The sequence below is a fragment of the Cyrtonyx montezumae genome, unplaced genomic scaffold, assembly GCF_038088225.1.
Source record: "Cyrtonyx montezumae isolate F1298 unplaced genomic scaffold, pur_monq_1.0 scaffold_17, whole genome shotgun sequence".
Lineage (NCBI taxonomy): Eukaryota > Metazoa > Chordata > Aves > Galliformes > Odontophoridae > Cyrtonyx > Cyrtonyx montezumae.
The window spans coordinates 6,659,842-6,673,163 of record NW_027071903.1 but is presented as its reverse complement, the minus strand read 5'-3'; the positions used below and the strand labels follow the sequence as shown (position 1 = coordinate 6,673,163).

Sequence of the window (13,322 nt, the reverse complement as noted above, 5' to 3'; positions counted from 1 at the left end):
ATAATGTAAACATTATAGCTGTTAAAAACTGCTGCTGTAGCATTTCTTGCACTAATTAAAAACTGGCTAGGGACTTTCTTTCTTGATACTGCCTTTACTTCAAACAAAAACATTTCAGCAAATCATAAAATGAAAACGGTTTCGCATTTTAAGCTAATAATAATTGTTTTAGAAGCCCATATTTGCTCAAGGGTGTAATTCATTCAAAAAACGACCTTAAAACTCAGCATTAAGCAAATAAATAAACTTAGTTATTTGGGAATAGATGTTTTTAAGCTGCCATATTTCAAATTATGATCATGCATTTCTTGCCAGCTCACGTTCCCAGCAGAGAGGAGCAGTACTGCTGACTCCAGCTCGGGGCTAGGAGACACTTTCAATTCCCTGCGCCGTCACAGCCTTTCTGTATAATCTCAGGCAAGAAATTTACCTCATGCCTTTCCTGAGAAACTGGGGTAGTATAATTCTCCTCCCCATGGGCATGGAGAGAGCATAAGTAGGTTAGAAAACGATAAATGTTTATATCAAGGAACTAAACACAATTCCTAGAAAGCTCTGACTGAGGGGTTTTACAAAATGATGATCTGATTTTGGTGTCTTACCAGTCTTGCCATAGGTGATGTGGTTCTGAGTACCCATTTATCCAAACCTCTGACTATGTAGTATGGACACCTTCTGCAGTAAACTCGAGGCAGAGTTCTTCATGTTCCCTAATTGCTTGCATATAACAACAGTGGTTGGAATTATAACACAGTTGCTTTGAAGGCTAATCCTTCCCTAATCTGGCTCCAGTGGAGCTTTAGAGTTAGTATTCCATCCTTAAAATGTACGTATGTTTATAATAAATAAGTGTGCAAAAAAGAACAACAAAAAACATCCATGCATTCACATGCACATATAGATGAAGTTGTAAAAGGAACCAGATGGATTCAACTTTGACAGTGTTAAAAAATGTTGTTCTATTTTCTTTTGGTTTTACTTTTAAAATGAGGGAAAATGTTTAAGGGAAAAATAATTAAAAATACACAGTTAACCTCTGCCATCATTTCTAACAGAAAGGAAAACTTCATTTGCCTATGTATAGACAGAACTTAGTGATGCTTAGCATTCATATAAAATACAAGCATCCATCAATGTTCCTGGCCTCAAGCCTACCTCTGGCTGCTCTACACACTGAATAAACAAACATAGTTGCCACTAAATAACCTTATCAGTCAGTTTCAAAAATGACTTCATTGGAACAGCAAAAATGGTCTTCTTTTTTGGTGCATTTTAGAAATTTAGAAAAGAAATACCCTGCAGAGAATTAAAAACCAGCCCTGGAAAACATGGAAAGCAAACAAGTTGCCTCTAACAACAAATGTTCCAGGCACATCAAGAAATCTTTAAAGACTTTTCCAGAATAATTACTTTGAATCATCACTTTTCCACAACACATCCTCCCTGAAGTCTAATGTAACACAGGCTTTCTGTACCTAAAGCCTCTTTTGGAAATAAAGACCACCTTCAGAAACCTTTACACCAGCTCACATTTCCAATTAGAAATACAATAAAAGTGAAGTGACTCCTGCAATCTGTTGCTGTTTTCCAGCCTGGGTCCTTGTGATAAAAAAGCTGATGATAAGAAACCTGGTTATGTTTGCTGGGAACCAGTTCCAGTGCCTGTGTTTTAATGGACCTTCCTACATGTTACCAAAAAATGTATGGCCAGCACACCTGTGTGGCAGAAGCATCTCTTTTAATTAATACAGCCATTGTCACTGCTAATGTTTTTTTCTCTGTGTTCACATTCTTTCATCTGTTCACTTCTTAACTCTTACCAGAATGGGTACTGGTTCCAGTGGGACTATTTGTGTGCTTAAAAAGAAGTATTTGCCTTAGGACTTGTGCAGTCAGAGGTGTAGAATCACATCCATGGTGCCCATCTGGGACTGACTAGAGCTGCTGCTATTTCCCTGTAATGGCACATAACTGTTAGTGTTAGAGCCAGCAGTGAGAACTGCAGAACCGAGCCCAGAAATCTGCTCAGAGTTCCCTGGGGAAGAGAAGCAGCAGCTCCAGTGTCCAGTATTCCTGCAGCCAGCCTGCTTGCTCCCTGCACTCTGCCTGCTGCTGCTTTGTGCAAGTCCATGGAATGTGGCCCAAGCACTGTGACCAGCACTTCCCTCTGGAAATCAGTACGCCCATGGAGCTTTTCCAATAGGCTGTATAGCGACCTGTACTTCAACTATTTTCCTCAAGGCTGAAATAGTAGGCAGCTGCCAGTTGTTGGTCACTCTCCTCGTGTTTGACATGCAAGGTATTGCGTGTGTCATCATATTTCCCCATATTATCTCACTTCATGGTTTTCACATTGCTTAATCAGTGCAAAATAAAAAGTGACATATGATTCACTCAAAGAAAGGAAACTATTAAGAGGGTTTCACTGCAAATTACAGTCATGGCATGATCATTTTTCCCAAGTTATATTTTTGATGATACTCTATATAGTACTTTCAGCATGTTAAAAACAGTGACATATAATTAAAGATAAACTGATAGGGCTGAAATTGACTGGATGACTGCAATTAGCTTTACTAAAGAAATCAGTTGTTTGAAATAAAAAAGAACTTCAATCAACTAATGTACCTTAAAAAATAAACGTTCTGTGTGTTAAGTTTTAGGGGGTTTTGTTTTACCTTTTGTAGGCATATTATGCCAGAATTCCAGATGAGAGGACGAGACTATGAGTGAAGAGTGCTCTGGAGATTGTGTGCAGATCTTTTCCTGGGACCAAACTGGACTGATCTGAGAACAATAATTATGAGGCTGACATGTATGTTCTCCTTCATCTTGCTGTTTGGGGCCGCTGGACTCGTTGTCTTCATTCACCTGCAGGATCCAGAAGAAATAGTTCATCAGCAGACACCAGGTTAGCAATCCTCTTTCTTGTTGACTCACTCTTTCATGTTCAGTGTTTTATACTTGTACCCTTAATATTTTTACACTTTTCACAGAGGTTGCTTGAACACAGGTATGTTTTGTTTTGTTTTTTAATTAGGGCTATTTTGAAGTTAATCAACCACAGAAAAAAAAAAGGAGGGGGGGGGTTTGCATAAAAGGCAGTTCCAAGAAACAATTGACTGAATGTGCAGGAATCTTTGCCAAGGTGTACTGGGTCCAGCTGGATGAAGTTAATTGTCTGCTAAAGTGGAGACCGACTTCTGCTGCCAGTTGTACCACTGTAAATCTGGAACTGAAAAATTATTTCCAGAGTTCAAGTCTGAATACACCCTTCCCTGCATACGGTGTTCAGTGTTTCATAGAGATGCAAGATAAGAGACGCATAAAATAAGTCATGCAAGAAGCTCAAAATATCTGAAGACTTATTTCTTTAATGTGCATAGTTTCTGTTAAACGTTTCAAAGTTTCCATTCATAAGTATGCCATATTCTCATGTTACTAACTCTGAACAATAAAAAGCCAAAAAAAAAACCACCCTACATTCACGTGAGAACTTGAAAACTACAGGCTGAAGTAGTGGTTTCCTTTTAAACAATGGGCAATTAAGAAGTATGAAAATGCACAAGATTCCCCTCCATTTCCTTACAGTCACTTTCTTTCACTAAGGCTGTGATGAAGGCCGGTTTTAAGCCTATACAAATGTCAGCACAGTCACTTCAGCTCGTAGTAACACTCCTATGTGCAGAGGCTTGGTCATTGTGTTTGCTCGTATATGCACTGAAATTCTCCTCTGACTGAATATGTGCTTTATAAAAAGCCTATTCAACTGATGTCTTCATTGCACAGTCAAGGGGACTGTGTATATTTCCAAGATTAAATATTAGCAAGATTTTTAAAGCAGCTGAACCTGAATACAAAATTACACTACGCTTTGAGGTCCTTACATTATGTGCTAATTTCAGTGCCCAGATTTATGAAGTGCTTATTTCCATGTCACTAAACAAGCTATACTTTAATATGTTTATCATTTAGCCCAATTGCTCGCCAATTTTGAAAGCAGACACTCAGCTGAAACTGTAATATAATGAATCATCAGTGTGTCATGGAAAGCAGAGAATTAACCACTCACTTCTGTGCTTTTCTAATTTATTTTTGTATACTCAGGTGCAAAATAATGTACAGATTAAAGCTGACAGTACTGTGCATATTCATTTGGAATCAATACCACTATGAGGTCTGTATGTTAACAAGAAAATAAAGAAAAAATCATAAATTACAATTACAGATTAGCCCTACAAGCTCAGTGAAGCAGCTTATATGTTTAATGCACAAAATGGTGATTGCACAAAATGCCATGGTAGATAGAAATCACGAGGTACCTCTTTTATTGAGGTGTACACTGTGCAGGATCTGCCTTCCCACTTAGTCAGAGCGGGATGGTTTTATGCTGAGAAAGGTTCACCTTCAAACTGTTATTGGTCACATATTCGGTATGCTGTGATTGTACTGTAACCTACAGAATTTAGTTAGATCCAATAGGATCAGATCATATCTCCTTCAGCAACTGCAGGGGCCCAAACTCCAAAAGATTCATGATAGAGAAAGGATCATTTCCTCTTTTATCCTTTAAATGTTATTACCAAAAACCTCATGTTAACCTGCTAGGCTGGAAACCCCTGGCAGAAGTAGGCAATGGTTCAGTTGCCCCTGGATCTGTTGTGATGGTGAGTCAAATTCCTTTTCTAAGACAAAGTAGGACTTCTGGTCAAACAGTCCCTAGGACTTAAAATATATTTCTTCGCAAGAGCTACTGAATACTCCAGGTAAGCTTCACTGGTTTTCCTAAGGACTTTTATCCTGTTCCCTTTCTCCCCCATCCTGCTCTCACTGGTCACTTCTACCTACTTGCAGTCTCTGAAATTTCCCTTCTATTGGTCACTTATTTCCCCTCCCCAAGCACTGACAACATCCTTCTGTCCAAATGTATTGCAAGACAAAAGCCAAGCAAAATGGTAATTCCTGAGCAATATTCTCAGTCACATACCTCTTAAACTGCTGAGTGCAATATACTGTAAATTATTATTGAGGATGTAACTGTCGAGTGGGACACCCAAGCACATTTAAATAAAGGCAAGTTTGAACTGATGTCCTCTTCTCTTCCCTCCCTGCTGCACCCCTTGATGTATTCAGTAGCTGTGGGTAGGGTTCAGCATAGCTACAAAATGAACATCCCAGCAATGCTGTTATTGCCAAAGGTGTGTGATCAATTGCCTGATTCTCACATTCAATTACAATTTATGTTAATAGGAATCAGACTGCACCTTTGAGTAAAAGGTGTTCCATACAATTACTCTTATTTCTGTTTGGCTGATTTTCATGTGCATTAAGTGCTTTCAGCTCGTGGTGGACTCAGAAACTCCTCACCTCCACTGCTTCTGAAAATGATACCAGTTATCACTAAAACATAATGGGAAGCATAAAGGACACAGGAAAAAATAGCCATTCATTTCATTACAAAGAGAATAGGTATATTTCATTCTCAGCCTCCTGTAAAAATCTGTCAATCACAAGAGATGTTTTTGTGTGCTGAACAGGATGCTTCCCTTCCCCTCTTTAGAGCGTATCTCCTCAGAGGGGTCCTTTTCTAATGGAGAGTGGATACTGCTATAATTTGCTTGTCTGATTGCTGCCTCAATAGAATTGAAAAAATGCATGTGTCATTAAGCTACTTAGGACAACAGATTTTGCATGGCAGAGCTTTATTGGATTAGCCTTTGGTTTTGCATTTGCCATGTAGTTACTGTTTAGCAAAGTGCATTTGCAGAGGTTAGGCTCTTCTGAGGAAAGCTGCAGAAAAGTCAATAACATTTATTTTGCGCTGAAAAGCACCATAGGAGAGTTTTGCATTGTCCAAAAGCGCATTTTTCACTGTTAGTACATTCAGTCATCTTTAATTTAAGATAGTACAACTTATGAAACACGATTAATAAAAATACTTTGGTACTTCAGTTTTATCTGTCTGTTCCGGAAATTGCTCTTGATTGTTTTAGTCCTAGCGAGCACGATGGTGAGACCTTGATGTACTACTTAAACCAGTATAAAATCCACAGCCATAAAACTTTAAGTAATGCTTACATTACTATCACTGAGCAAAGTACTCCTGACAGTAGCTGTTTGTGTTGATTTGTTACTATTCATTTATTCTTTCCCTGTGCTTCACATTGCTACCTAATTGTGATGCTGTACTGAGAAAGCAATACCAAAGTAATTTTCCACAACATTAGTTACAATTTTCTTCTGATCTTTCGAGTGAAACAATCCCATCCTGTTGGCTTCTGTGAGCATATAAACCTTGATTACATTTATCTGTTGGAAACCAATGCTTACAAAGTATATACGCTCTGGATAGTGGGTGTAGAGCCTCTCTTGCTGATTGACAAACATTCTGCCTGTACAGTTTTATTTATATAATGCATATCGCTCTGAGCAGATATATTTATGACAGACAGCTATTTAGGGTGGGCAGAACAGATTTCCCAAGCCAATACATAAAATGTAGTGGATATTCCTGTGGTCATTAAAGAGACAATAACTTCACCTAAAACAGATGTTTTCTGGGCTTCTGCAGAGGGTGCTGTTAATATGAAGAGCACAGGGTGAAGCAGGGGAGTGGGTTAAGCAGTACTAATGAGAGACAATGATACATCATACAGAAACGTAATGCTGTCCTGTATATGCGTATAAAACTTTGCTTCTGCATGATCAGGCTATTATTCTTAGAGACAGTAAAAAAAACACATTTGCACGTGGTGCTCAAGGAAAACTTACTACGTACATTCCTATCCTAATGCTAGTAATTCTTGCATATTAGAAATCTCTTTTCCATTATAGGATACTAAGCATACAAGAACTTTATGATAAGTAAATGTATAGCTACTGTTCTGCTGTGCTTGTGGTGGAACCACAAGCCAGGCCCTGAGGCTATCAAGGGGCTTCTTTGGCATAGTGACATAGTTCCTCTCTCTTGGGACTGACCGTGGAAGAGCTCATTGGATTAATGAGTGTTTTTATAGCCTTCTTCTGGGCCAATGCAGTGTTTGAGATCACCAACACTATGAAGAACTTGGATTTGTGAAAGCTGCATTTGGGTGGTACAAGAAAGGATTTCTTGGACAAACAAAATCAGTAAGAGAGAGAAGAGTCCAGAGGCTGAAGCCATCCTGACAGCTTCGTGCTGGATTTCAAACACCTACGAGAACTCCAGAGCAGCAGAACTGCCACTCTATGGGCTTGCACATGGTTGTGAATACTGAGTGTGGAATCACAAAACACAAACCCCTGCTTTCTGTATGCACCAGGGATACAGTACATATAACTGTAGTTAGGAATGTGCTCTACAAACTTCAGCCAGAAACAAAGGGATATTCTAAAATGACATTTATTTTTGTTATAGAAGATGTAGCCAAATGAAAAACAGGAGCATTAATATCTCTGTAAACCTATACTCAGACAGTGAATTACTCTCTATGAGGTGATTAAGTCCATGGGAAACAATTAATGTTTACTTCTTTGTTTTAGCCATATAGTTACTGAATTCAAAACATCTAAGCTTTCAGTTAAAACTTTAAAGGTGAATATATACAGATGCACATTCCCATGGGAGCTGGTAAAAGGATTTTCCACATCTTAAATGTCACAAGTTTGAAGCTCCAAAAGGGTGAAAACAGGGAGTAGAATTGAAATGGTTTTGCACTCTGACTGTATCAGCATTTGAAAGTCAAGCAGGAATATAACTAAGCCTGAAACTCATCTGACTGAGATTCTGCAGCGATTGCTCTCTTTCCCTCATCTACCAGTTCTGAATGTAATGCTGTCATCTCCTTTATTTTCTGCTTTACCAAGACTGTGCTGGGATGGGGAGGGAGGAAGGAGAGATGACAGTTGAAAGGGCCCGCACATGAGTGCTGTAGTAAGAGAGCCACAGTGCAGAAGTCTTCTGTATAATGCAGTAGCCTTAGAGTAAACACCAGTATTATAGCTGAACTGAATTTTTCTTAATTACTTATTCAGAGCACGAACACCTTTCTAGTCACAAATTACAAGCATATGCACATCTCCATGTTAGCAGTAAATTTCCACAATACTTTCCTAGTGCACAATGTACCACTTGTTTTTTTATACTGGAAACTTTTCTATAAACACAATTGAAAATGAACTGGCAGTGATATATAATTTCAGAAGTAATTTTCCTACAACTTATAACTTGCTTGACTTTATGAACTGTGAGCCATTTACTCTGTTTCTCAACTAATAGCACCGGCAGAAATCAAGAACAAAAGAATTTGGTAAGGGAGGCAAGAGGGTTCTGCAATGCAATTGTCAGGCAGAGTGCCTTGCTGTTACTCGTGTAAGGCTAGTTTCCACCAGTTTAAGAGCAGTCACATCCTCTGAACTTTCCCTAAAAGGAATGTGCCTGTAAGCAGATTAGTTCCCAATGGTCTGCAGTTGTTGAGATTAAAAGGAAAAGATCTTGTCTGCTGAGGGAAGGTGCTTGAGATGGAAATGTGGCCTTCTGAATTTGATACTCTGAATCTGATACTCCCTTTTTCTGTTGCTTGAAATGGTTGTGTTCTAAACTAGCTGTGAACCTGGCTATTTTGAAAATTGAGACAAAGTGCTGGCAGCAACTTCATCAGTGTACCACTAAAGGGGAATCAAACACTGTCCAGATGGACAAAAGACACCATGCAGCCAGTGGAGTCCTGTTCAAGAGAAATGGAGTCTAGCGCTGAAAGCAATCGCTTATCACCTGTTTCATCACATGTAATATGCAGAGGTTGTCTTCTACACCACTTTTCCCTGCTTTCATGTCTGTGCCATCTCTTTGGTGGCCTTATGAAAAATAAAGCATTTGTTTATGACTTGATATAGAGCACATTACTTTTTTCTTTTTTTTTCCCTCCTTTTATTATTTTAACAGCTTTTAATTGTTTTAACAGCTAAAAGTCAATACTGAAGTCCATTAAAGCAAATACACCTTTCAGCTATAACTTGAAGGCCACCATTTCCATAACCAATATTTCCTGTCAGCCATCAGCAAGTGCTTCCCCAGAGGCTGAGAACGTGTGTTAGCCTGTGCAATTGGGATGTAAGGCTTCTGTGGCTCTCTCTGTCCTGCCCTACTGGTCAGACATTGTGTGTTACTGTGTTAAGCCTGGCAAGTTGCCTGCTAAATGCTTCCATTTCCTACTGCACAGGGGGTTTCTGCAGGGGGCTGAATGTACCTAAGGGCTGCAAGATCCTACAACAAAAATGCAAGACCAAAGCATTTTGACTGTGAGATTATCCCACAAGCCAGTGACTGGCAGCAGTTATAATCCCACTGCAGTGCTGCACACACATTAGATGCCTGAACTCATATCCAGTGCCCATTTATTTGATGGCATAAAGTCCCTGTCACCTAATCCCAAATGCATTTATCAGCATAAAACCAGAGTGATGCAGTGCTAAATCAGGCTCACATAATATAGTACAGTTTCGCTTCCACAAATTTTCATATCCTATTTCCGTGAGCATTTATTCTCAGATACTGACTGGTTAAAAAAGAGGTTTGATATTTCTTTTAAAGCCTACTTTTAAAGAATGTCAAAAGTTGACACTTCTTTGTTGTGTCTGGCAAAATAAAAAGTGACCTGCCATCTTAGAACTGCATTCATTCATGGTGCTTGGCAACATATCACAGGCAAAACTGAGTAGCACTGGGATATGTCAGAGGACTCCATGAATGGCAGCTTTATGAACGCACATTCCTAGGGAGAAAGCCTGTATGCTTCTGAGATTCCCCTAGAAATTTGTAGGAACATTACAGAAATGGGCAAAAGTTGATCAACAGACCCTCATGTCACCTCTAAAAATTTATTCAGATATGAAGCTATATCAACGTTTCCATAGGAAAGGTACTGGTAGTAGAAAGCTTCTAGTTTGCTTGATTTTTAAACCTGATACCATTTGGAGGAGCTTAGATAAGTTTTAAATACTTTCACAATTATCTAAATTTTATGCTATTAAAAAATGGTTTATAACATACTGTGTCCATTTCCATTCCTCAAAGTCATTAATGTTCCCTTAAAAGCTTAAACAAAACTTCTTCTCTCCAGTAATATCATCCTTTTTCATTTAGTAAACATTAATTTTCCTCTCACGATTCTAGTGAAGCTTGAAATTAAAGGTGGCTTTCTTCTCTATTATGGCTTTCTTGGTGTATCAGCATCAAAACTGTCAGTTACCCACGGCAGCATAAAAAGCCAGACAACTTTTGTGGACATCATTATCATGTTCTCCAAATTAATAATGTACTTACTTTTGAAAGCAAATGATTGGTTTTGAATCTATGACCACTTGACGTATGCAAGGTGATTAAATGATTTTAATCATATTTTGTTAGGTCCTATCCTACACGAAAAGCACTTCAGTTCCAACCAAGTGGCCTGACCGTTTGGTCTCCTCAGATGCCTGAAGTGTTTTGCTGTCCGAGAGTCAGATATTCTGCATCTCATAGAATAAAGTCCCATCTTTGTCCCTTTTTGCTTTTAGCTACTTAAGGAGACCTGTGTGGTGATAAAGTAAAACTTGTGCGCATTAAGGTAATTCAGACATTCTCTTTTCCTCTTTTTCTCAGATTTGCTACCCATTGGCTGTTCATACCTACAGAAATTGAGTCACGTTGGCCTTCTGTTCATGCTTTTTAGTTGAAAACTACACATCATAAAACTCTTTGCAGGGACTGGCTATATGACATTTTGCTCTTTGTAGCACATTAGCCAATAGAACAGTGTCTACAGACTTTGGGTATCCCAACCCTATGAAAGCAAAACATGCTATTCTACCCTGTAAGCATGCATGTGTGCATTGAGCAGTGCAAGGGCTGGGAAACATCAAGGGATGCTAAGCCCCCTAATGGAGCAGTGGGAACTGAACAGCTTCATGAGGAAAAAGAAGAGCAGAGTTTATGAATGAAACTGTTCCAATGCCCTAATCCTATATTGTATTTCTCTATTTTTCTCTCTCATGGAATCCATAGAATGGTGTGGGTTGGAAAGGACCTTAAAGTGCTAGTTCCAAACCCCTGGCGTGGGCAGGGGCACCTTCCACTAGACCAGGATGCTCAAAGCCCCATCCAGCCTTTCCATGTAGCATGATATGCCAATTACACAAAGCCCAGCATTGGGATTTATGTAATGGTGACATAAATATTGCTTGGAAAAAGCAAAGGTGTATTTAGCTTTAGAATTATTTTAGGCTTAAATCCTCAGGTGTCTTGTGATGCCCTGCACCTGCTGTAGTCAGTGTTTGTCTTTCAGTCCCACTTACATGGAAACAGAGAAGACAGACACATTCTTGTGACCAGGCAGAGGGATTCTGCAAACCTAAGCAGAGGAAACTAAGTTTGCACGCTGGCTGTTGAAGGGGTTGGAAGCAGCTCCTTTTTTTCAAATTGTATGTAGTACATAAAGGCCAAGATCCTGTATACCGTCTCTCAGATTGTTTTGGTTGTGCTTATTTTTTTCTTGACTTGTTTGGCTTGACTTTATTTGTTAATAAAGTTCTGTGGAGTGTAATGCCCATAAGTCAAATCACAGGAGAAATTATAGACAGCAATCACCGCTGCTTTGTGTAAACTGAATGCATCTATAATTGGGTCCTCCTAATTGTGCATGCAGCTGCTCAGAGAAGCATGATGATGTTTATCTCACAGAAGAAAACAAATTCCTCTCATTACTCATCTGTAAACAGATGAAAAGGTATATATTCAAATAGTCACTCAAGCAGTCACAAAAGTACATGTATCTACTTTCAGGAAGAAACTATGGTTTGTGTTCAGTGCCTATCAGAGCAAAACAACTCTGTACTCTTTTTTACTTAACATTGTTCACCATAATTGTTTACAATTTATCTTGACTGCTTTGGTCAGCAAGAACTTGAACAGGGTTGGGATTCAAAAGATCAGAACAAACATGTGTACCTCAGACACTAAGTTCACTTGAATGGGCATGGAGAAACACTGTGAGTGACCAAGATTAATACTGCAAGCCAATCAAGAGACTTCTTATAAGCTATTAAACTGAAACTTGACTCTCCATTCATTTAGCTCAGGAGATGTTAATAACTTGGAAACAGCAAGTATCCTTAAGTCACATCCTAATTAAAATTCCAACCATTCTGCATCTATAAGCTGCTCATTTTCAAGCTATTAAAGAGAATTAAGTTCATGGAGAAAGTACAAAGTCAGGAATTGCTTAACACATATATATTGATGATGTGTTCAGTCCATGTTAAACCTTCATGGTGTTGCCTCCTCCATAGGCCTTCCTCACCAGTACCTCCACTGCAGTAAACACCTCAAAATGGTTCTTGAAATTATTTATACTTTGTAGAAGAAAAATAAAACGATCCACAAGCTGACCATTATAATAGCCTTCGACCATCAGCAATGAACATGTGAGTGGGAGAGAAAAAGAAAAGAAAAAAAAGGTGTGTACAGCACACAAAGAATAGTAGTGAAGGAGGTATGAGAAAGAAAGGCTGATATCGCTGCCTTCATTGTTCTTCACATTTGAAATTATTTAATGAAAATAAGTTAATGAGTTTGAAGGTTTTTCTTTTTTTTTTTTTTTGTAGAAATGAAATCCAGAGACCAGTTGTGCTAGATATTTTAAACACTAAAAAGGGAAATCAAATTACTATTAAAGCAAAAATGCTTAATTAAATTAGAATGTAACAGAAAATTCACTGCAGTTTTATAATTAATGTTAATAGACAATAGGCACAGAATCTGTGAGTCTGAAGTTCCCAGGGGTTCTGAAATGGAGAGAGAGGAAGTGGTAAAGAAAAAGAATATTTGCTACATTAAATTCACAGTAGTTAACAAACTTAGAACTTGAATTTTTAAGAGCATTAAATGTTTCTCTTGTACAGTAATGATCTAATCAGATTCTACATCTGTACACAAATCTGCGAGAGCCAACACCTTCTTACTGTCTTAGCATCTGCCAACCATATTTTTCCTCTTGCTTATTTCAAGAGATCAAATTATATATTCAGTATATTCTGATTGTTCTCTGCCTTTTCCTCTAAAGGCACTGACTTCATTTCTTAATTGAGACCCAGTGGAGATAAGTTCACCGCAACACAATTTAATGAACTATGGAAGAGTTACCTTTAACTGCATGAGTATTCAGCTGCATGACAGAAAAAGAATATATCCTAGGTGATGTTCCAGTAGACAATAATTAACTGAGACACCTTCTAAAATCATACCACCCACACATAAACACAGTCTTTTCCCCCAGAAACTGGACGTGTAAAGCAAGTTAATAAGC

The 13,322-nt window shown here is 38.5% G+C and overlaps 1 protein-coding gene across 1 annotated transcript in view; it reads left to right on the top strand.

Moving 5' to 3' along the window:
- Positions 1 to 13,322, top strand: part of CHST8 (carbohydrate sulfotransferase 8) — a 169,101-nt gene that overhangs the window by 38,828 nt on the left and 116,951 nt on the right. The window contains exon 2 of the mRNA XM_065733177.1: positions 2,688 to 2,911. Coding sequence (XP_065589249.1) covers positions 2,803 to 2,911 — 109 coding nt within the window. The 5' untranslated portion in view covers positions 2,688 to 2,802. The remainder of the gene's footprint in view (positions 1 to 2,687; positions 2,912 to 13,322) is intronic.